Source organism: Trachurus japonicus, chromosome 8 (assembly GCF_045865225.1).
Source record: "Trachurus japonicus isolate A0001 chromosome 8, Traja_1.0".
Classification (NCBI taxonomy): domain Eukaryota; kingdom Metazoa; phylum Chordata; class Actinopteri; order Carangiformes; family Carangidae; genus Trachurus; species Trachurus japonicus.
This window is the reverse complement of record NC_140914.1, coordinates 19791290-19816145: the sequence shown is the minus strand read 5'-3', so window position 1 is coordinate 19816145 and position 24856 is coordinate 19791290. Positions and strand designations below refer to the sequence as shown.

The 24856-nt window shown below is 41.8% G+C and overlaps 1 protein-coding gene across 20 annotated transcripts in view; it reads right to left on the bottom strand.

Moving 5' to 3' along the window:
• Positions 1-24856, bottom strand: part of cacna1aa (calcium channel, voltage-dependent, P/Q type, alpha 1A subunit, a) — an 80075-nt gene that overhangs the window by 26125 nt on the left and 29094 nt on the right. For 14 of the 20 annotated variants that reach the window (XM_085784526.1, XM_085784533.1, XM_085784516.1 and 11 more), the window contains exons 9-33: positions 24334-24378; positions 24129-24212; positions 23072-23278; positions 21615-21727; positions 21299-21411; positions 21057-21188; positions 20706-20778; positions 20260-20377; positions 20042-20109; positions 19757-19863; positions 16634-16684; positions 15663-15828; positions 14089-14720; positions 13608-13951; positions 13358-13493; positions 13012-13141; positions 12434-12493; positions 12192-12298; positions 7279-7378; positions 6900-7060; positions 6059-6199; positions 5766-5967; positions 5458-5622; positions 4918-5028; positions 3004-3087 (exon numbers count right to left, since the gene is read on the bottom strand). In XM_085784526.1, coding sequence (XP_085640652.1) covers positions 3004-3087; positions 4918-5028; positions 5458-5622; positions 5766-5967; positions 6059-6199; positions 6900-7060; positions 7279-7378; positions 12192-12298; positions 12434-12493; positions 13012-13141; positions 13358-13493; positions 13608-13951; positions 14089-14720; positions 15663-15828; positions 16634-16684; positions 19757-19863; positions 20042-20109; positions 20260-20377; positions 20706-20778; positions 21057-21188; positions 21299-21411; positions 21615-21727; positions 23072-23278; positions 24129-24212; positions 24334-24378 — 3650 coding nt within the window. The remainder of the gene's footprint in view (positions 1-3003; positions 3088-4917; positions 5029-5457; positions 5623-5765; positions 5968-6058; positions 6200-6899; positions 7061-7278; positions 7379-12191; positions 12299-12433; positions 12494-13011; positions 13142-13357; positions 13494-13607; positions 13952-14088; positions 14721-15662; positions 15829-16633; positions 16685-19756; positions 19864-20041; positions 20110-20259; positions 20378-20705; positions 20779-21056; positions 21189-21298; positions 21412-21614; positions 21728-23071; positions 23279-24128; positions 24213-24333; positions 24379-24856) is intronic. The other 6 variants (XM_085784527.1, XM_085784536.1, XM_085784534.1 and 3 more) reach the window with 3 other exon arrangements.

Below are 24856 nucleotides of genomic sequence, written 5' to 3'. Positions count from 1 at the left end.
TCTGAAATGAAATAATCTTTCTCTATATGTCGATATAGTATCAACACATATGAGACATATTATATCAACACAGAGACACAGACATACTAGAACAACACATAGCATGCAGTACATATCAACACTTTCAGGGCCATATACTATACCCAGGGGGCAAAATCCCAGTTTTTTGAAAAACGGACACGGAGCGTTGTAAAAGGTTTGACACCAGAAATGATATCTAGGAACTTCAAGGATTAAAACCTGGGTGGACAACCCGGTCAACTAGCTGCTGGAAAGCTACAGGGGGCCAAAACCCCTTTCTGGGGTCATTTTGCTGGCGAAATGATGTAAATGCAAATATTTAGGTACTACAATGGCATAAATAGTCATACAACTATAAAATTTGGCAGAGAGTATCTTGACACATAGGGGGAGGCATGAAAAAAACATTCTGGGGTTTGTTGCAACTCAATTTTAAGATATCACCCTCAACATCCCAAAAAAGACCAAAAAAAGTACTGTTCGCCTGACAAATTCTCATGAAAATTATTATTTTTCAGCACTTTATGGAGAATATCTATGCTTAGCATGTATATAGAAAAATTCCTTAATTCATAAGCTTCCATTTGAGTCCAAGATAGCCTTTCTACTAGCTACTGGAAAGCTACAGGCTGGCTCCAAACAATGCAACACCTATTGTGAAAAACTACATGTTAACTGGCCTGATCAGAAACCATTCTATTTCTGGTCTCCCCAAAGTGAACAGATAGATAGAGAAGACGGTTGGCCACAGCAAGTGGAGCTTTTGAGATAGAAAGGCTATCTTGGACTCAAATGGAAGCTTATGAATTAAGGAATTTTTCTATATACATGTTAAGCATAGATATTCTCCATAAAGTGCTGAAAAATAATAATTTTCATGAGAATTTGTCAGGCGAACAGTACTTTTTTTGGTCTTTTTTGGGATGTTGAGAGTGATATCTTAAAATTGAGTTGCAACAAACCCCAGAATGTTTTTTTCATGCCTCCCCCTATGTGTCAAGATACTCTCTGCCAAATTTTATAGTTGTATGACTATTTATGCCATTGTAGTACCTAAATATTTGCATTTACATCATTTCGCCAGCAAAATGACCCCAGAAAGGGGTTTTGGCCCCCTGTAGCTTTCCAGCAGCTAGTTGACCGGGTTGTCCACCCAGGTTTTAATCCTTGAAGTTCCTAGATATCATTTCTGGTGTCAAACCTTTTACAACGCTCCGTGTCCGTTTTTTTGCTTTGCCCCCTGGGTACTGTAAGTAATTCTGGCTAATAAAATAACCTCTAACTGATTGTTAGTTTGTCATTTTGTTCCCTTGAGCTTGCAGGTGATATAAAGCAACACCACACAGCATAGCAGGGGTGTAACGGTTCTGAAATCAACACCATAACTACAGTCTCATGTCATGATACCAGAGGAGGGAACCACTGACAACTCCCAATGTTAACCTGCTACCACTGCAGCAGGAGCTGTTGAGCTATTACCACATTATTATTATACTAATGCAACAACATTTTGGACATATCATAAAGTCATTACTCTAGTAATGTAAGTAAGTAATGTAATGTAATTAAGTTAATTAATAATTAGTTAATTAAGTCATTAGTAATTAAGTAAGTAAAGTAAACATTATATACTGCACCAATTATATTGTCTTGGTGACTATTTTTGTTCAATAATGATCGAGTGATCACATCTGCAGGTAAGACAGTTTAAATATTGAAAATCTTGAAGCAGCAACATTAAAGCTTCAGTTGGTAACAATTATTCAGTCATATTTGCTGGAACTGTCACTATATTCTGATGGTCAGACATTAAATGAGTAATTTAGGACAAAATCCAACTCCTCTGGCTCCACCTACAGCCTGTAATCGTATTTGCCAAAATCCACCGCGCCCGACGATTCTCCACCAGTCAGGTAGAGGGAGCAGGAGGAGCAGCCAATCGCCGCTCCTACACGTTGTGCTATGGATACGGTACATCTTCTGTGGGTGCGTTTATGGCTACTTTGTGTGTGTCTGTGTGTGTGTGGGGCGCTTGGCAGAGGCAAAGACGGTTTATAAACTCTTTGGCAGAGGTTCATAAAGGGACCTGACGGAGTATTGTCTTGAAATTTCCGACCAAGTCGCGGAGTTTACTTTCACTTTCGTCAACTTACCAACTGGAGCTTTAATTCAATTTTGAATTTCACTCATTTTAATTGATAAAGTGTCAGAATATGACATAACACCACACAAAATCAGGTAATATAATATGTAAATGTAAATATCATGTTGCGACTTGCCACACACGCAACAATACTACCATCTTATCATCAGTGACTCAAAGAGCCAACAGTGTATCTAAGCACTGAAATCTAGTTAATTTGACCATTTACTTCGGGCTATGATATTAAAGAATTAACTTGTGTCCCTCACGCATTTCAATTCAAGTTGTTTGAACTGTTCGTGCCCAGTCAGATGTCTAATGGACCTTCATTACTTCAGCTGCAGTTATTAACAGATGTCTGTAAAGCCTCTATTGGCCACCTGAGAGGCGATCTGTTAATCTGACTGGATATTGGGTTGCTTGCAGAAGATCGCTCCAGCATCAGCATGCTCCCTGCCTCCCTCACAGTGGCTCAGTGCTGGCTAGCAGGAGTCTGGTCTCTCCTCGTCCCACCAACTGGGACAATTATATAAGACTTTCAAGAGATGTTCATGCATGACTGAGCAATGCAAGACTCAACAGTGGCGTCTAACTCATGCTCCCTCCCTCCGAACTCCTTGTCTTGTCAACTGTATGTTTTTTAGACAATGTGACAGATGCGCAAGACCACGGACACATGCTGACGCTCACCTAACAGTCATACTCGCTCAACAAACACACAGTCAACAACAACATTGCTGATACAGTATCATGTCTGCCTGTTTGCAGTTTTGACTGCTCAGTGCAGATCTCTCAAAGGTACACATCTACACGCAAACACCTCGGATCCTGCGACTTACCCCAAGCTCGGTGACCAGAATGTCAGTGATGCTGCCCAGAACTGTCACACAGTCAAAAATGTTCCAGGCATCTTTGAAATAATTCTGTGATCGGGACAAGAGAGAGACAGAAGAAGGACAGGAGAAGAATAGAGAAGACAGAGGGGGATGAAGTGGAAATACGTAAAGTGAGATGATGAGTTGACGTGTGGCGAGGGCGACGCAGTAAAGGGTAGACGAACATGGATGTGGCAGGGAAGAACAGAATGAACGAGCAGGAGAGGAACAGAACAGATACAAATATGAAATGGACAGTACAGTGAAACAGAACAGGGACATAACATTGTGAAACAACAAGGAAAAGGGATATGGCAGGAATAAAGGAAAGGAAAGCGAAAAACAAAACAAAGCGTAAAAGGCAGTAAGAGATGGAGAGGTAAACAGTGAAAAAAAATGAGAGAATGAAAGAGTAAGATAGAGGGAGAATGAGAGTCAGACAGAGGAAGGTAGAGAACAAGAAAGTGAAAAAAAAGACATGTCAGTGTTCGACAGGAACAGGAAAGAAATTAGATGAGACAAATCAGTGATGGCATGTTGGACAGACGCCAGCAGACGGGCTAAGGACAAACTGTACTGCATCAGAAAACTATAGCCATCAGACATCACATACTGCATCGCTCTATATCATAAACCAAAGCAACACAAAGTCAAGACTATTTTTAAAAGCTTCCAATAAAAAAAGGCATTGTGTCCCTCTTTACGTCTAATTTATAAACTTAATCCATGTATCTGCATCGTACTTGCTTTATCCACACATTATTCATCATTGTAAATGTTTAATTGTGGTCTTCAATGACTCAAAAGAGGGAGACCATGACGAGGACAAATTTTTGATGAGCAAGGTCGGCCCTCTTTTGCTCTCCTACACATTCCCTGCAGCCAAACTGTGCATTAGACAAGTGGAGGGACATGGAGAGAGCAAGGGAGGCGGCTATTAAAATAAACCACCTTGACAAACACACACATGGACAAACACTCAACACACGCGCACACACACACACACACACACAGACGTCTCCGAGGCCTGGTGCTGTTTGTGTGTATGATTGTGCGCGTCCTGAGAGGCACAAGTGTGTTTAAGGGTGCTCTCCCAGATTCAAATCCTATCCTGCGTAATCCCCACCCTCTCTGTAATCTCTGCCTCTCTTTCTAACGCCTAGCTGTCACTCACTCTACTTCTTCTAATTACTGTATTATCGCTCCCCGTCTGTCCTGTATCTCCTCCAAACTTTCATCCCTCGATCCACGGTCTCTTTTATCCATTTTTTTTCTTCCCTCTATTCCTGTCCAGCTCTGTCCACTGCATGCTTCCAAGCTGACTTTTGTCAATTTTCTATTCCTCAATTTCTCCTTAAATGTGCAAGTAATGGTGTCAAACAGCGTGTTCCAGTGACATACTGTAGTGGACAAGGTTGCGGTGAAGACCTCCACATTTAATTTGCAGAATCAACTGGTTTCTACATCTTAGTCTCTTTCAACACGTCATTTGGTTCTCAGGTAACAACTCATCTTAGTGTAACTTTTTCTCATTTTCTCAGGATTACAATTACTCAGAATCTCCACATAACAGCGATACTGGGTAGTAACGCTAAGAGTGGATTTCAGTAAAAGACCAATGGATCTATACTGATCTGGGTGTTTTCTGAAGGTTGTTTTCTGAGTGAGGATCGGCCCTTGGCTCTGCATTTTGTCTATGAAAGGGCATATTTATAATTTCATTCATCTCATTTATCATCTCTGATGTGCAATGCCTGGTAACCATTACTAATGTGGATACAGCAATACCATGTAATAATAACAACAACAACTTCAGCACTTTCTATAAAATATCTATAAAGACATAGAAAAAGAGCAAACTCGCACACACACACTCACCAGTACTCCAAAGGCGATGATTTTGAGTACACACTCCATGGAGAAGAGGGAGGTAAATACTATGTTCAGGTTGGCTAACACAGCTTCATAGGTATCAGACGCTCCATCATACTATAAACAAACAAACACACACACACACACACACACACACGCAAACAGCGCACACATTCACACAATGGATTGCCATACACACATGGAAGAGTGCATTCATAGACACATATACAGACATAAACACATGCACACACACACACACACACACACACACACACACACACACACACACACACACACACACACGTACACACAGGGACAGAAAGGAGGGCGAGTATAAAGACATATAAAAAGACACACGGTTCAACTCACCCAATGGAGAGTCAGACATATTCATTACAATGTGGTTATCATAGGAAATAGTTTACACAACAAGAGATAAAGGTACAAAGAGAGATAGATGTTAAATTCAGCAAGTCAACTGTTATTATGTTGTTCTGTTGATGTGTCGATGTTAACGTGTGCATCACTGTTTATGTAGAGTCTTACCTTCATCATCAGCACAACTGTGTTGAGCGCGATCATTGCCATGATAGTATATTCAAATGGCGGCGACACCACAAACTCCCACATTCGATATTGAAAGCTCAACTTGTTCTGGGGCATGTGGCGTGTCAGAGGCCTGGCATTGATTGCAAAGTCTATACAGGCTCTCTGCAAAAATAAAAAAAAAGACACAAGGTTTTGTTCACATTCTGCCATGATCTTTTCCTGTATTCTCTCTTTTCTTATCCTTTCCTCTCTATCCAACAGTTGCATCCCACAACTCCACCCCAAAATATTCTGGATCTGTTCACCTCATTCTTTTCTAAACTATAGTCCTCCATCATCTTGTCTCCTTGTTCCTGAAAGGTGATGATGATTAGAGCCACGAAGATGTTGACGAAGAAGAAGGGGAAGACCACGAAGTACACCACGTAAAAGATGGACATTTCCATCCTGTATCCGGGGCTCGGGCCCTGATTCTCATAAGTCGCATCCACTGAATGCTTCAGCACCCTGTAGAGGGAGGGAAGCAAAAAGGAAGGGGGAGTTAAAGGTTGCCAGAAAGCTTGTGACCGTCGTGCATGTTGGTCGTAGCTACACTCACTGCGGCCACCCCTCTCCGGTAGACACGGTGAAGAGGGTGAGAAGGGCCCAAGCCACATTGTCGTAGTGGAAATCGTACTTCTTCCACTCCCGCTTCTGCGCCTTCACTTCGTTATCACGTTCATATACTAAGTACTCGCCCCTGAAATACACACACAACATATCATCAGCACAATGTGAACAGGGGAGAGATATAACTGAGATGAAAAGGAAGGCACACTAGCTCACAAGCATCATGTATTAAAGCAGAAGTAAGCGATATTTTTGTGTTAATATAAGTCTTAAATAATTATATCTTCCGACAGCAATCACTTACATAGAGTGTTTGGACCGAAACACGGGTCTGTCAGTCCCTCTGCTCTGCTCTGAGCCGAGGAGAAAACTTTTCTCGTATCCTACAAGTTTTATCCAATGAGGAGAGAGAACGGCATGCAGGGCTGTGTGTGCAGCCAGAGCCAGTCTGGTGCAGCCAAGGGATGCGCCTGAATGTGGTGACGTAGGGACGAGGGCGGTTATGGTGCGTTCAAGGCAACTCGTAACTCGTGTTTTTCCGACCTGTGAAGTCGTACCAGTTCGATCTGGTACGAGTTTACAGGTCGGAAGTTACGAGTGGCCGTTATAGTGACTTTCACAGGTAAAACAGGTCGGAAAAACATGAGTGGGTTGCCTGGAACGCTACAAAGTCGTAAGTCGTGACTTGAAGCTGTAATTTACGGTTTCAAAAGCCTGCCTGGAACGCAGCATTAGCCAAAACGACCGGATCGCTTACTTCTGCTTTAAGAAGGTGACCAGAATTTTTTTTTTTTTTTACTGCAAAGTAAATGTAGTTTGTATTTCCTGACCTGCAATCGCGCTCAAACTCTTTAGATTCATCAGTGCAGTAAAAGAAGCGTCCCTTAAAGAGCTGCACGGCCACCACGGCAAAGATGAACATGAAGAGTAAGTAGACGATCAGGATGTTGAGCACATTCTTCAGAGAATTCACCACACAGTCGAACACGGCCTGTGGATCGAGACAGACAGGGAAAAATTGGGTTGAAATTATGTGTGGAAAAAAGTAGAAATTTGAACTGCTACAACAAAACTATAACATTTGCAGGTTATTTCCACTGTGAACTAATAAAACATGAAGGGCAGATAATGTAAAATGATGTTAAATCTTTGGTTTTTGATCAGATGCACAGCAAAGGCAGCTCAGATCTGCGGCCGAACTTCACATACCTTGAGTTTGGGCAAACGTTTGATGGTCTTCAGAGGTCGTAACACTCTCAGTACCCTCAGAGACTTGATGGTACTGATGTCTTTTCCTTTACTGCTCCCCCTGTATGTGCCCACATGCATACACACACCAACACACAAATATGCATACGTACACACATACACACACACACACACACACACACACACACACATACACACACATATTGAAAGAGTCAGTGGGTTGACGGTGATATGACGGGCTTAGACCTTGATTCCAAAATGGCAGTGGGCAGCCATTCCTTGATGGTATTTGTGTCCGAGTTAACTCAAAATGAGTAACTGCGTCTGGGTTAAATACATAGCAACACATGCAGCATTGCTATCATATTACACTTAAGCCTTATCGCTAAATGTGAGGTTAGCATCGTAGCTACATGCTAGAGTCAGGTGGTGTATTACAACTATAGTACATGCTATGGGAAGAACTGATATCATTCCTGTCTGAATGCTATCTGGTAGCTACACCCATTTAATACTTTGCAATGTATTTCAATGCTTTACAAAGACAGTAAAAGACCTGGTTTGCACATGCCCAGCTAATGGTGAAATATATTCATGCTGCATTGAAACCTTGCTTCCCATGCTGCATTTTTTATTCTTTTAAGCAGCAGTTAAAGTGATGGAGATCTCTATTCTACACAAGAGACATTTGCAGAGAGAGTTTAGTCATAGTCTCAGTTAAACAGAAGTGACCATATATTTTCTGACTGTCGTACAGAAATGGTCAAGAAAAAAAAAACTGCTTGAATTTTAAATGTAAGTCACAATTTAGAAGTGTGACAGTGTGCTCCAAAGAGGTAAAAACAGCCAAACTCTCTCTTTTGATGACTCTACCAGTTAATTACTATGAGCTCTAACCTATAACTAGGATTAGCTGGTTTCACAGCATTGTTCAAACAGCATGGAATTTTGTCTTTTAGGCCATTTTGCCAAAGACAAAGATATTTTAGCAAGCATTTCAGGCTGAAATGCTGAGCCAAACCTCTTTTTGTTTTTAAGGATACGTAAGAGAAGATGAATTATCATTTCAGTTGCACTAAACGTGTCATAAAGCTAGAAACTCACAGAAAACAAGCCTGTACTTTAGCACCAAACCAAATCTGATTTGAGAGTTTTATTTAATTGCTACATAGCTATTGCTAACATGCTGGCCCACTGCAATTTGTCCTTTTGGGGCCTGTGTTGGTTTTCTATGGACAACTCAGCCTAATATTGGCTATGTAGAAACTGCAAAAAGTGTCCATAGTACTTTTTCATGTTCTTTTTTGTTGTTGTTTTTTTTGGAAAACATTTTTTCTAAATTCCTCAGATCAGAGATTTATTTCAAAGGTCACTGACTGTGGTCCTCAGGGAAAGAGGCAGCTGTTGGTACAGCTGCATGTGTCTTACAGCTGTTATACCAGATGGACTGCCAGTGGTTGTGTGTCAGTAGGCTTTGTGTGTGCAAGTGTGCACACAGGTGTATATAAGTGTGCGCTAGCATATGTATGTATGAACATGAGCATATCGCTCTTAGCTTCCACAGCAACAGAACAAAATATCACACGGTGTCCGTCTAATTCAGTTAAGAACCTGAGGTTTAGTTGTGTTTGAGTCAGAGCTGTTCCATGGTGAACAATGGAAAAAAGGGAAGAATAAATAAGTACAGAAGTCAACTGTGATGAGGCATAGATGAACAGGAGAGACATGTGTGGTCAGACAAACAGGCACCAAGAGTGCAGAAGGAGAAATGAGGAAGAAAGAGAACTTTACCCGCCGCCGCCGCTGGTGGTCCAAACGGAGAGATGAGACAGGGGTGAGAGACAGCAAGACAAAGGGAGAGACAAAAAGACAAAGGGTGGGAGAAAAAAACAGAATGGGACACATAAAGGAGGGATTTTGAGGGAAAACATCCATATGAGACAGAGAGAGAAAAAGAGAACAGAAGGCCTGCTTTTTGTTAGATCAACCCTCCCACCCACACTACTGATACTATATCAAACATACACATGTACTGTAGTATAAACACTCGGAGCACCAAGCAACTGTCTCAATCATTGAATAATCACTATAACAAGCTATCTGTCCTATCTGACGGGACATTTTACTGGTTTACATTTCATCTAGAAAATACCAGATTGCTTAATTACACTGATAATTTAACTACTACTTTTACTACTTTAATTTGGTCCACAGTGAACTTTTAAAATCTGTGAATTGAAAATCAGAGATGAACTGTGAGCTGAAAGACATGTTTTTCTTAAACGAGGACTGTTAGAAATGTAAGAGCAAAGGGACCACATAATATACAATATTCTCTACATGTCAAGGAACTCCTTTCCAAACGCACTTTTTACCATGCAGGCATCTCTGCCTTGAAGGCCTGTCTGGATGTAAAGCTCAGTCCAGCTGCAGAAATGTGCAGGACAGCGGCACAAGCGGTCCAAGACACCAGCAGACCAGACTAATTGGATTAAAGGAGCGATAAACATCTCCAATGAGACTGCTGAGCCTTTCTGGAGTGCTGTTTGATTTCCACCAATTGAATTAAGGCACTATCTGGATGTGTATGAGTCTGTTCTGACTGGTTGGGATCTCCCCATCGGCCATTAGTGTCGTTAACCCCTATCGTAATTAAATCAGACTTTATTGGTTCAACTGGCTTAATTGATTGTTTTCTGAGTTTGTCTATGTTAACATACAGTCTGTACCAGAGATAATTACAGTTGTCTTTATTAATCATCTATATATTGCCTATTAATTCACCTAATTGATTTAAATATGTTAATCTGCTATGCTCCTTCTGAATGGTCTTTTATTATTTTGAATTTCAAGTTTATGCGTTTTGTGGTTTTTGTCTGGTAAATCTACCTCACTTTTAATACTGCATATTTATAAATCTATACTAGACTTAGTGACAGAGAGAAGAAAATGGTGACAAGTTGAAACACATAATAATTTAACTCAAAGAGGTTAGAGGACAGAGTTCAGGACAAAAGCACACAGAAACAAAAACACGGACAGGTTTATATGTACCACATAAACAAGTAGATTAAACTGAAATCAGGGGGAAGAGTGTTCATGAGAAAGACTGAGGTAAAAGACACCTTTTAGGATGGGCACCACCACTAGAACCCTGGAGCACCTGCCATGTTTATGCCCTCAGTATCAGTACTGGAGTACACTGTACTCCTTTATCGGATCTGAAAAGCCTAAACTACACGAGACTATGCTGAAACTTTTCTAGCACATCTACAGCAGAAATATTTACAGTGGTTGCAACCATTTGTGGCAAACATTCAGTTTTTGTTGCAATTACACAATTCTGCAGAAGGCTTTTAAAAAATGTATAAAGTGGAGGGACATTGTGAAGAGAGAGAAAGGTAGATATAACTAGCTAATATTAATTTGCACAGATTTTTGTCAGTAGCCCTGTTGTGTCAGTTTCTCTTCTAGTCCTTCTAGTCCTGTGTGCCTGTCATTCAGGGTGCACATGACAGAAGGCAGTGGGTGTAGTCCAGGACTGGGCTTACTTTGCCAAGCCTCCCGCTGCTGAAAAAAAATTGTGAGGCAACATTTTTCATGCCCCCCAAACAGACTACCCTTCCCACCATTATAATACACTAAACACAGAGAGTTAACATTAATTAACTATTCAGCCCTGTGTTATCAATGCATTCTTTATATTCATGCAATAAATAACAACTAAAACATGCCTCTGTAGCTTGAGGGAATTTAAGTTAAACTTGATTTCAAATGACTGATAAGGACAAAATATTTTTTCTACACTGAATAAAATAAAATAAAAAACTCTCCTGTTGCCAGAATGTTAGAACCCACACCCTGTCACCCCACTTTAGGGATATCCCTCTCATACTACCACAAAACGCATTTGTGGAATATGAATGCATATATTGCACACGTTGTTGTTTCCTGAAAATACAGATTGCATTTTAAAAGTTATGAATAGGATTGAACACACACTTTTTTTTTTTGTTCCTGCAGATTACTTTTTTCAGAATCTGTGCGTGGGTTTATGGCATTAGAATAATAGATTTACTGAATTGATTGTCTTTAAACTATACCAGTGTTACAATATATCAAACATTGACTGCAGACCTGCAGGTCTGCTTCATTTTACATTCTTCTCAACCATGCAAGAGCAGGACAGCAAATCCCATAACTTACAATTCATGCTTTATTCCCGGCATATGACTCATAACCTTAGTCCTGACTAAATTGAGTTACGCAAATGTAACTGTATTTATCCTCACAGTCATGCAGATTAAGTAGGGTTTGAAGTACCTGCTTTGCCGTAGTGAAGGGTGTGGAGATTTTTGGAAGCGAGGTCAGCATGACCTGGCCTGGCTTTGCATGGGGCATTTAAATCTAGAACGCCCTGGGCACTAAAGGGTTACAGGTGCAAAGGGTGGTCCTCACCTCTCACAGGGGGGAGGAGGAGTTGGATAGGAAGGGAATGCCGGGGTATTGTTTTATACCATGTAGGGGCGCAGGGGATTTGGTGGTGGGGCATAGAAATGGCAGGAGTGTCAGTTGAATGAGAGAGAAAAGGCAGAGGAAATGGCCAGCTGTTGGTGTTTTGGCCATTTGTAAGCATAGAGAGGAAAAAGTTCAATGGAGGAGAGGGCGCGAGACAGAAATGCTAAGAGAGAAAGAAGTTGTGTGCGATAGAACGAAAGAGCAGAGGTCAGAGAGAGAGAGAGAGAGAGGCATAAAAAGGAGAAGCCCAAAAATGAGCCATGGCTCATTAGAGAAGAACAGGGGAGGCTGTACTCCAAGGTGCCAGTGAGGCAGTAGACAGGCAGAAGAGAGGGAGGAGCGAGGAGGAAACAGAGGAGGGGACTTGGGAGGGGGGAGGCAGGTGGGAGACTTACGTGAAGGCGAAGGCCACCAGAGCACCACTAACCACTATAAAGTCAAGGATGTTCCACAAGTCCCGGAAATAAGAGCCCTGGTGCAAGACCAACCCCAGATCCACCATCTGGAAGAGAAATTAAGAGCATGATGATGAGATGAGAGCCCCTGGGCACGGTCGCAGCGTGCAATAAAAAGAGTGTCTAACCTAAATTTGACCTGGGATTCTCAATTGCTTAGGTGATTCGGGACATTGACTTACCTTGATCAGCATCTCAAATGTGAACACACCTGTGAAGACATAGTCAAAATACCGCAGAACCTGTACAAAGAGAAGGAGGGAATGATTTGCCATTGAATCCTGCTGGCGGAAAAACAGTGACAGGGTGTGTGTGCATGTTGATTTCAAATTCAGATGTCCAACAATAATATTACATTGATGTATGATTTACTATTTATTCATTACATTATAATATACAAATTTTAAGCGATAAACATATTGTAGTATTTGCTATTATTGTTTTGTATATTATTGTTTATTATGTATATGACATGAAAACATACACATGTTCTACTAAACATATTGTGAAAGAATAATCTATGGGTTTATCTCATTCTAACTTGGAAAACTAGCAAAATTACATCTTTAAATTATCTACTGACAATCAAAATAATACTTGATTTACATGTTTATGTCATACTCTATATCTATTTCTATTCTCAGGTCCATGTAGCAGGTTGGAATGACACCACAACAAATAAAGAAAACTGTATCTTGATTGTATACAAAATTTCACGCAACAAAAGCGTTGCTACATCGATGTAAGTGAAATTTCTTACATTGTTGCGAGGGGATTCGGGCCACACAGGATCTTCAGCAGCAAGGGCAATGCTGCTCATGGCAATAACCAGCAGGATAACCATTTCAAAATAACGCAGGGTGCAGATGTAGTGACATGCTCGTCGAAACCTAGGGACACCAGACAACAGCCATTTTTTTCCCTCTTGTGTTTTTACAATGGAAAACATTGTATTTACTACTTCACTGTGACGTGTGTTCTGCCTCTGTGTGTGAAGAAACTCATGTTGTGGGTGAATGTCTCAGGTACTGAGTTTTTCTGTGTTCAAGCCTGCAATGGGTCATACAGTATAGGTGAGGGTGTGGGGATGTATTTGTGAGCATTACGGGTTGGTGGTGGACAGGATGAACATGGAGCTGAAGGGAGGCATAGGCCTGGGTCCTCCTTCACCTCCCTTCTCATCGTCATCATCATCCTTATCCTCCTTCGCTGGCAAAGGCTCCGTGTTGGCATTTTTATTGACTGCATCAGAGAGGGAGTGAAAAAAAAAAGTTGGGGTGAGATGGTGTGAAAAAGAAACTTTGTTATTGACAAAGACGGTGTGTGAAAATGAAGACACACTCTTTTTGCCCTTACCCTGCAGTATGGCATTGGTGGATGGAAAAATTGGCATGTCTATTGCTGTGTAGTCAGGGTGAGGCAGCCTGATGACGCTCTTGGCACGGTGATGTCCGATGTTCCCATAGCTATCTAATGTGACCAAACTCCCATGTGTGCCACTGTTAGCGAGATGGAGGGCAGATCCAAAGCCGGGGGCAACGACGCGGCTGGAGACGGGATTAGGGTGACCGTCGCTAGGTGAGCCAGAGACCAGTTTGGTATTCATGAGGTTGTCCATATCCTCACTGTACTGGCTGTCTTGCCTAGAGAGGCTCTTCTGGATGGGCCGTGTGGTAGAGAGGTTAGGGACACTGCAGTCCCTAGACAGAGGGAGTGAGAAGGAGAGAACAAAGAGAAATACACAATATATGAGAACAAAGATCATCATAATACTGAAACATAAAAGAATATCCAAAAATGTCTTTGTCCTATCTATAGCTGTATGCATTGAACCTACTTCCTCCTATGCTGGCACATCCTCTTCCCCTCGCCATCCGTTTGGTTGCTATGGCGACTTCTTCTTGGCCTCCTCTCACTGCCATCGCCGGCTCCTTCCTGTTCTCCTCCTTCTCCGCCTCCATCCACCCCTTTGCTCTTGTGTCTTCCCGTTTTTCCGGTTCCTCCCACACCATCCTCGCCGTCTTCCGCGTTCTTTCGATGCGACCTGGGCTTCCTGTGCTCCGACTGGCCTCCCCCCCGACTGCCGCTCCGGGTGTGGTGGTGGCGCCTGGACGGCCTCTCCTCTGAGCCCGGCCCGGGAATCACCGTGGCGTCCAGTCGGACGTGAGAGCTGTGGTGGCGGTGCTCGCCTTTGCGGCTCCGCCTGCTTTCTGTGGATTCGCCCCGCTCCAAGGGGGGCCTGACCGGACCTGAGCTTCCTCCGCCGTCCCCGCTTACTTGCGCGCCCTGTTCGTGGAGGCGCGTTTGCCTGTGGAGCTCGTCGGCGGCATGGTGCTGGCTGAAGCAGAGGTCGGAATTGTTGGCGGTGGTCTTGTTGGTGTTGTTGTTGCGGTTCTCGTGGGGATCAACCACCAGGGGTCGGTCCAGGTGGGTCTTCATGTCCGGGCGGATGTGCCGTGAGTAATTCACCTGCAAGGAGTAGAGAGGATGGAGAGGCAGCATAGAGGGAAAGGTTGAAGTTGCTGTATAAAGTATATTAAAGTCACTTTTGGCATCATTGAGTCAATACAGTATCCTTCTTCTTGTGTTAGCTTTCTACTGCCATCTATGGTGTTCGGGTCAGTTTTGACCGGGGTTTTAAATCAGCTGTAAAATACACAAAAAACGTTTTTTTTTCATCCAATCTGTTTTTCTTCTCTTGGTTACATTGTTAGGCTTCCTTATCCATGAAAATATTGGTTTTCATATTTTTTGGTGTGGGCCCCTGGGCCTTTTTTTTCTCAGTGAACCCCTTATCTTCAATTGAACCTTCCTCTTGTCAGCTTTCTGCTACCATCTATGGTGTTAGGGTCGGTTTTGACCAGAGTCTTAAATCAGCTGTAAAACACACTAAAACTATTATTTATCATCCCATTTGTTTCTCATCTCTTGGTTACATTGTTAGACTTCCTTATCCATGAAAAGGTTGGTTTTGCACTTATGATTTCAGTTTGAACTCTCACTATTGTTTGTATCGTTATAACTGGGTCAAAATTGACCCTAACACCACAAATGTCATGATTTTAACCAGAGCATTTTAGAATTTTGTGAAAAAAAAAGTTTTTGTTTTATTTTGTTTAAATTGAGGTTCCTGACAAAGTCGAAAAGCCTTGATGCTATAAACAAATTTATGTGGTAGCTACTTGTATGCATTTAAAACCTGAAAACGGGTCACTGGTGACCCAAACACCAGAGAAAGGATATAGAAGACTGATAGTTAATCTACTATTAATAAAGGATAAACTACATAGTCATACATCAGGTAAACAACAACATAAGTCATCATCATCATCATCATCATCAACATGATTGCCATCTCTTGTGTACACTGATAGCACAAGTCTAGTGGCCTTTGTTTGCCTTGTCCTTTACATTGTTTTCCTCCCCGCTCCCTGCCCTTGCCTTCCAGCGGTCGTCAGGGTCCAGCTCGTTATACAGGGCCTCGCGGCTGGTTGCCAGAGTCTGCTTCCTCAGCTCCTTGGTGCGTTGCTCCCACACCGACTTATTGATTCCCTTGTGGTTCTTCTGCTGCTCCTTACTGCAAGACCAAACAGGGTGGAGAGGAAGGGATGGGAATGGGAACGTTAAAGACCCGCTCGCAGACGCACACCGCAGCGCAAATATACACACAAAGACGTGAAAATGATGCGAAAACCAACACCAAAATATAAGTACGTAAAAATAGCCAGGACATAAAAACACACTGGGAGCCACAGACACGTAAAGGATCACTTGGCTGAACCTCTAGGACAAGGCAGCTGTACAGAACAAGGTTCTGGGTGTCTACACAGCTTGCCAAAGCACAGAGCCAGGATCAGCCCTATTTTGGTAAACCATGTGGGGGACACAAAATGGAGGATAACACTGAGGCAAGGTCAGAATTTGTTCTGATGATTTAATATTTAACCTACCCAAACTACTCCAGTATTTACTATCTGAGGCTTCATGCAGGGGGAAAAGGCCAAACAGGCACCCCAGACTGACTGAGCAGACTTTAATCTACTTTACACCCCAAAAAGTGTCAGTGACCACCTCCTTCCTTACCCTCCAGAGCTTCTATGAATAATCAACTTTTAACTCCCATTTCTCTCGGGGGGCCAACAGTCAACCACAGTAAAGCAACAGCTGTACTGCGAGGTGCAGGCAACAGAAAATGTACTCTTGAAAATAAGCCAACACAAAGAACAGCTAAAGAAAGCCAACTATGTAGTTCGGAAAAGAGTTGAGAACAAAGGAACATGGAAAGGAGGGTGTTCGAAAACACAATAAAAGAAAGCAAGGAATGGTTGGTAAAGTCAATAAACAGAAGGGATTCAGAAATGAATAAACAAATAAATAAATACCAGTCCAGAAAGGGGTCGGTAGCGTTGTGACACTCACTGTGTACTTTGTTGCTGAGGAGGGAAACAGCTGGTGAGTGAGATGGCACGAAAGAACAGAAGGAGGATTTCATTCCAAAATGGGTTATCCATCCACCATTTAAAAAAAAAAGAGGAAAAACACAACAAAAAACTGGTCTGCCCGCGATCCAAATTATATGTGCCGAAAAAACTGAACTCAAAAACTTTTGCCAGGAAGATTTAGCATTTTGGAATGCAACCCTTTACACACACAAACACATATACACACACACACAAACACATGTACACGCACACACACACATCCACACACACTCACCTCTTCAATTTGTTCCATCTTTGAATATAAAACAATCCTATTTATTTTTCATTGTCCTCCTTTTTGCAGTCTCACACATTTCATCTTTCTTGCATCACTCTCTTACACTGCCCTGTTCTGATCTTCCTTTACAATAGCTTTCCTCGCTGTATCCATGATGTTCCTGTTTGTCTGTACAGTAACTTTCTTTCTTTCTTTCTTTCTTTCTTTCTTTCTTTCTTTCTTTCTTTCTTTCTTTCTTTCTTTCTTTCTTTCTTTCTTTCTTTCTAACCTTTTTTCCATTGCAGCATATTCCTACCCTTGCCCCCTAAGATCTTCATCCTATCTTTCCTTCTCCTCCATCAATTCTGTTTGCCCTTTTTTCTTCATTCACTGTTACACTACATAAACTAAACTACAAGCATATTTCTTCACACACAAAAGAAACAGTAACTTGTGTGTATACGGCAGAAATATTTCACTAAACTGTGGAAAAAAAGACTTAGAGAACTAAGGACAACGTGTTCAGTTTAACGCATTAACTATTGGAAACACTGGTGAGACTCATGACAGTAAAGTGATTAGAAACTGATTCTGTTAAATCGTTGCTATATTCCTGAGCTCACTTAAGATTATGTGGCTGTTTGAGGGTGCAGAGTGTTGTCATTGTGAGAGAGCTAGTTAGCGCTCTGTAGCTTTTCATGGCAGCCTCCATCCTGAATCCACCATAGAATATCTTCTTAAGAGATTCTTCATGCACCACTGATGTCCCCAAGTTTAAAATCTCTGCTCGATGCTTGGGGAAAGAAAGGAAGAAAAAAAAACTAACTCCACTGGAATTTCAATGTCTTTCCCTTTTAAAGCTACAGAAATGAGGGATTTGGATTTACACTAATACAGTGGAAATGTAATGCACAGCGCACCCCCGTATTGCTTGTACTATGATAGACAGTGTATGAAAAAAAATGTTGGAAAAAGTTAACTAAAATCTAAAATCTGGCTGTTCTGTATCTGACTCTTCTTAACCCTACTCTTTATTTAAAGTCTGAAACGATTCATTACATGTAGAGACATCTGTCGTATTTGCTGTATGGCACTCTTTCTCTCTCTCTCACAAATACACACACACACACCAATATACACCGATATACAGACACATATATAAACAAGCATTGTAGTGATAAATAAATATTTAACCTTAACGGGACTCAAGTTAAAATAAGCTTACTGATACACAGACACAAATACTCACAGCACATTGAAGTACAGTACATACAGTACGTACACTAACAAGAAGTGTGATTCACAAAAGGATGAACATGTTAGGAGCATTTGTTTAAAATCAAGTTCCTAGGTGTGTTTGTTCATTGAATCTGTGTGCGATATGTGTGATAATGGGTGTGTGACATAAAGTGAGCAGAAGCTGATGTACCATCAAGCGTTAAAGGTCAGGGCTGTGAGTATGTAGTGTGTATTGTGTGTGTGTGTGTGTGTGTGCGTGCGTGCGTGCGTGTGTGGGATCCCTTGTTGTGCTTTTTTTTTTCACAGACAGATCACAATGTGGAGTGCGTGTGTCTCTGTAACTGAGAGTGTGTGAACTTTACCGGGAGCGAAAGGAAAGACCCCTGTGTATACAGAGAAAAGATATCAAAGACTGTGACTCTGCTGACCAGAGGAGGGCTGGACTGGATCAATCCAACACTGGTGAGTGTGTGTGTGTGTGTGTGTGTGTGTGTGCGTGTTTTAGAATGCACCAAAGAGTATGACAAAGATAAAGAGAAAAAACAGAAAGAGAAAAGGAAGAGGAGAGGAGAGGAGAGGAGAGGAGAGGAGAGGAGAGGAGAGGAGAGGAGAGGAGAGGAGAGGAGAGGAGAGGAGAGGAGAGGAGAGGAGAGGAGAGGAGAGGAGAGGAGAGGAGAGGAGAGGAGAGGAGAGATCATGCCGCAGCCTTATGCTAAAATAATACAAATCTTTACCCTACAGAAATGAGTGAAAACAGCATTCAAGAATTTTTTTTCGCAAAAATGTTGTCCGACTGTGGTAAACTCATGCAGCTTCAGTAAGAGAGGTGACCCAGAGCCTGGTGGTCAGTGTGGCTGAGCCCCAGAGGAGTGTCAGGCCGCCTCAAAGCTTGGTTTTTGTTTGCATATGCATTTTCGGCTGGGAGATCTTACATAGAGATATGTGTGTGTGTTTTTCCAAATAATGTCCATTCAATTTGAATGTATTCATTACAGCTTGAATCAAGGCATAGAAGCATCTTGAAGAAAGGCATGAGAAGTCCGAAACTTTTGGGTTTTACTTTGTCATTTTTTAGCATCAGGCTGCAACATAACACAATGTGAAAAAGCAGAGGAGTCTGAACACTTTCTGTTATAGTGTGTCACTAAATTTGGCTTGAAGAAACTGAAATGTTGTTTTATATAATCAGAACATGAACAGTGTTGCTAAAGGAGCGCATCAAAGACTTGCATCTACTAGATCTAATCTTTTTGAAGCAGGACAAGATCTGTGAAGCTCACTGTGATGTACAGAGCTCTTTACAGTAGCATCTGATACCTGATGAAGAAATGTGGTGTGGAGTTCAGGCTTAAACAGATGACATATTCAGTAACAGCCTTCATCAATGACAATTCTCTGTGCTACAGTAAGTCCTGAGTCCTGAGTGCGGTCCCCCTGCCTTCTGTTTGCTGAGTGAGTTTCTTTAGAGACATGAGCAAGTGTTCAGCCATACTGTCCTGCCTGGTGTGAAAGTGTGTTCAAATAGAGACAACAAGAAGCGCGCAAAGGCAGCAGAGACAGAAACTCACGCTGCGATGGAGAGATTGGCAGCAGACAGTGGGCTGACTTCAGCCACCTCCTTGGCTTTCTGCAGGGCGATCTTCTGACTGGCAGCCTCCTCCTCCTCCTGCTCATCCTGCAGAGAGAGAGAGAGAGAGAGAGCGAGAGAGAGAGCAATTAGGAGAGAAATTAAAAGCAAGAGATGGATGAGGTGGTAATAATGCAAATGAAGGAAACATAAAGAATTCATTGAACAGAGGAGCATAACTCCTGTACTTCAGGAGAAGCTAAGTAAAACCGAGACTGCCGTGAACCTTTGTCAGTTCCTGTGCGTTGGCCAAGTTGTCCACGGCGATGGCCAAGAACACGTTCAGCAGGGTGTCTGAACGTGGAGTTAAAGGAAATCTAGCATGTGGGAGTTTTGAACATACACATACACCATACAATGACTGACTTAAAAAACAACTAAAATGAAAAACTAACATATAAAACATTTGTCTTTGTGTGCACTTTGTGTGCTGTCAAGGGATACAGTTGCCAAAAAGTGTGAGTACGATGAAGAAGACAGAGAAGGCCATGCCCTTGTTGACTCCGCCCTGAGACTTGATGCCATCGTACATCACCATGTTCCAGTCCTCACCGGTCAGGATCTGACACACACACACACACACACACACACACAAATATACATATACGCAAGATGAGGCTATACCCACTTCAAGGACATTTAGTGATTTTGTAATGACATATTGTTTAAATTATGATTTTGACTAATTACATTTAAAAATAGCATTCTACATTTTATATCACTTCCTCTTGTGCAAATCCTCTTCAGTCTTTTAATCGTTTTCCCCTAATCCAGTCCTCCTACCATTCTGCTCCCCCCTCCTCCACCAACCTCTCCGTCTCTCCCTTCCTCCATCCCTCCCTCCCTCCCTCCCTCTCTCCACTTTACAGTACATCGTCTCCTCTACTCACCTGGAACACTGTCATTATTGCTGCGGGGAAGGTATCGAAGTTGGTCGAAGGAGTGCCATTTTCAAAATTAAACCTAGCAGGGGAAAAAATGAATAGGAGAGAGAGAGAGTTGGAGAGGAGGACAGTGAGAGTGGGAGAGGAAAGAAAAGAACTTACGAGCACAACAAATATCTGTCGGGAAAAAAAACTGCTCGAAAAATGACTTAGACAACCTTGTAATTAACAGAAACTAATCTCTTTCAAAATTAAATGAGGACCATTAAAAAGGAAGGAAGGAGAGAGAGAGAGAGAGAGAGAGAGAGAGAGAGAGAGAGAGAGAGAGAAGCTGAGTTAAAGGAAAACAGCACTGACTGTCCTCCGAAGAGCTGCATGCCCAGCAGGGCAAACACGACTATGAAGAGGAAGAGCAGGAAGAGCAAGCTGATGATGGACTTCATGGAGTTGAGCAGAGAGACGACAAGGTTACGTAAAGATGCCCAGTACCTGACACACAGAGACAGAGGGTTTGTGGTTAGTTGGGGCCAGTATGAGTGTAATATTAGCTCCTTTATATGAATAGAAGAAGCAATACAACTCTATTACAACGGACTTACTTGGTGACTTTGAAGATCCTCAATAACCTGAGAGCTCGTAGCACACTGATGCCAAACGACGTGCCCGGCTGGATGATGGACCACAGCACTTCAAATATACTACCACATATCACCTAATACAAATATACACACACACACACACACATACAAACAAACACGGTGTTATTCCTTGAATGAGCACATCACGTGCAGAAAATCATCATTAGATTTTTGCAAGTCAGTGTGTATGTACATGTGTGTGAAATGAGTGGTTTGTGTTTGTGTGTTTGCTGGTTTCTTTGTGCTAGTGTGTGTCCCAAAGTGCCGTGGGACTCACAATGCAGTCAAAGCAGTTGAAGGAGGAGTTGAGGTAGGCCTGTTTGCCCAGGCCATACATCTTTACCATCATCTCTGTCAAGAATATTCCCAGGAAGATGAATTCAGCAAAATCTGCACGGAGGGAAGAAGATGAGAAGTAAGGAAAAGGAGGAGCTCAAACATGAGGGGTGTCCGCCCATCCATCCATCAATGGAAGGGCAGTATTTTACTGTACATGTATTTATGTCTTTGAAATGCAAATATATATTTTTTATAATTTTTTTTGTAAATTTCAAAAATACATAAAAGTTAGTTTTTTTTGTATTGTAAATTTAAAAACTCTTTCACGCTTCCTCTGAACTCAGACTCACACTATAATGTTTATGCAGCCTGGGTTACACCATTTGGGTGACATACTGAAATCAGAACAAGTTATCTCAAGGTACAGAGCAGCTTCTTTTTCACATTATAATAATATAAACCAGTGGATCAAACTGTATTTTACTTATGTAACAATTAAAAGGAGTGTGAATCACAAAGTGGAGATGGATAAAGGCTAATGTATATACACTGCCCATTAAATCCACCACTTGGATTTAACTAAGCTAATAGGTAAGAGCCTCCCATTGGATAATTACTGCATGGATGATTATGTTTCAGCTGGCAACAACTTATTTAACCTTAACTGATGCAGTCTCATTTCTTAAACAACCATGTCGGAAGACACATCCTATGGTCGTGGAAAATCTGTTAATCTGTTTCAGAAGGGTTAAATTATTGGCATCAAGCAAATAAAACATCTAAGTTGATTTCTGAGACTGCTAAAATTGGGTTAAGAACTGTCCAACGCATTATTAAAAACTGGAAGGAGAGTGGGGAACCATCATCTTCAAGGAAGAAATGTGGTCCAATGTGACCACAGAGTCCAGACCTGAACCCCATTAAGAATCTTTGAAAAATTAATGCAACTCTGGACGTAAATAAATGTATGACACTGCAGAAGCTTATCGAAACGATGCCACAGCAAATGTGTTCAGCAAATGTAATCAAGGCTAAAGGCAGTCCAAAAAAATATTGTGTGTGTGACTTTTTTTGGGAAGGGCAGTGTATTATACTAAATCTTATTTGACTGTATGTTTCATATTTTTGTCATAAATGTGTAATTGTTTCATTGTTTCATTTCTATTTTGTCCCTCATTTCAAAAACATTCAGACCTGTGAGTATGTGTTTGTATATGTGCTGGATACTTTACAAAAAAAGTGCAAACAAAACAGTCTGCAAGAGGAGCACATTGTGCGTTTAGATGTGCTTGTGTAGAGCTGTTGGGTCAGCTCTTTCATGGATGTAGTCACATTTACTTGAGAATTTGCTCACCCACTCCCTTCCAGTAATCTGTGATGAGAGCATTTGTTGAGATAATCTGTGCATGCTCACACTTAAGTCTGCATCCATCTATCCCCCGCCCTCCTACTCACATAGAAAATCCGAAAGGGGTTCTGGTTGGTCGTAGTGCACCACAGCCACACACAGTGTGTTGAGGCCCACCAAGCACAGTACGGTCCAGTAGAAGGCCTGCGACTTCACCACGTGTCGGATAAGGAAGCGAAGTCGTCGCTCCCGCCGCTTGAAATCTGATCCTTCGAGCTTGGAGCTCTTTAAACTGGCACGGGCAAAGGGTGAACCTGGAAGTATATGCAAGGTACATTGGTATATCATGATCTGTGCCTTGACGTAAGCAGTAGTTAAGTGGCATGTTTGTGTGCATTTAAGATCTGGAGAAAGCTAAAGTGTTTTCTTTGTTTTGTTTTTTTTATTATGCCTGGGCCAAGACAGAAGCAGCAACCACACTAAAAACATAAAATGAAAACAAATACACATATAAAACACAAAACACCATCAGTGACTAAAAGTACCAAAATGCAGAGTCAACAGAGACTCCCAGAAGTGTGATTAGTTAAAACATCTACATCCTGAGTTACATGAGTGTTTACAATGTCATTAGCTTCCCTGATTTGTATCAAACTGCCGGAGATGCAGTAAAATATACATACACAAAATGTTCCAGTTGACCTCAAATAGTAATGTTGTGTTGTCTAGTGATTTATGCAATTATAATTAAGAAAAATAAATAAATAAAATAATTTTTCTTTGTGAAAACAGGAGCAGGAGGAGAACTGTTTTGGATTGAGAAGAGGTGTTGGAGGAGAAAGTAGGAAGAAAGCAGCAAGGGCAGGTTAGACAAAAGAAAGGTGGAAAGATGAGGGGGGTTGAGTACAGGAGAAAAAATGTAACATGAGGAGAGGAGAGCAGAGCAGCAGAGGAGAGGAGAGGGACGGAGGGGGAAGGTGAGCAGGGTCAAGTGATGCTGATATGCAAGATAAGATCTGTGTCTGCATGTACCTGTGGTTTGAGTGAGTGAGTGAGTGAGTGAGTGAGTGAGTGAGTGAGTGAGTGAGTGAGTGAGTGAGTGAGTGAGTGAGTGAGTGAGTGAGTGAGTGAGTGAGTGAGTGAGTGAGTGAGTGAGCATCTTACCCACTGCCAGATCTCCCTCTCCTTCCTCTGGGTTTAGAAGCTCAGCTTTGCTCTTGTGGTTCTTTGTGGCTCTCCTACGGGATCCTGTGTGGGACAAAAAGCATTGGCTCCATGACACAACATAACTGATGTTGCTCTCATGTGCTAAATGTTTGTAGCATTACACAATAAAATCTGTAATGTAACAGGAGCAGCAGATTCATACCATCATAATTGTTTTCATTGTCATCATCCGCCAAGATGACCTCTTCTACAAAAGCACACACAAAGCAAAAGAAAAGTGTTAATACAGCATAATACAAACGTGTTGAATTCATGTTTGATGAATATCATATCAATATTTCTCATTTTTAATTCAAACTAGAAAACAAAGTCTTTGGGCTGCACCTGCGCTTGCTACTCATCCCTCCCTGCTTTGTTTCTCAGCTTCCTTCTTTTTATGTAGATTTTATTTTCAAGAAGATCAAAGGTCTGCCCTTTCTATCCACCCCCTTTATCCACTCCTTCCAGCATCCAACATCTAACCCTCCATCCCTATTATCCTCTCTACATCTTTCCTGCCCTCTGTAGATGGGTCTTGGTGAAAAGACAAGAGAAGCACAACTACGGGCAAAGGTTGGGTCTTGTCGATCCAGGCATCAAACACGTGTTTTTAATCCTTGCCAGAGCGATGTTAATCGAGTCTGTTCACAGAAGATACCTCTGTACACAGCAGATACAATATGAAG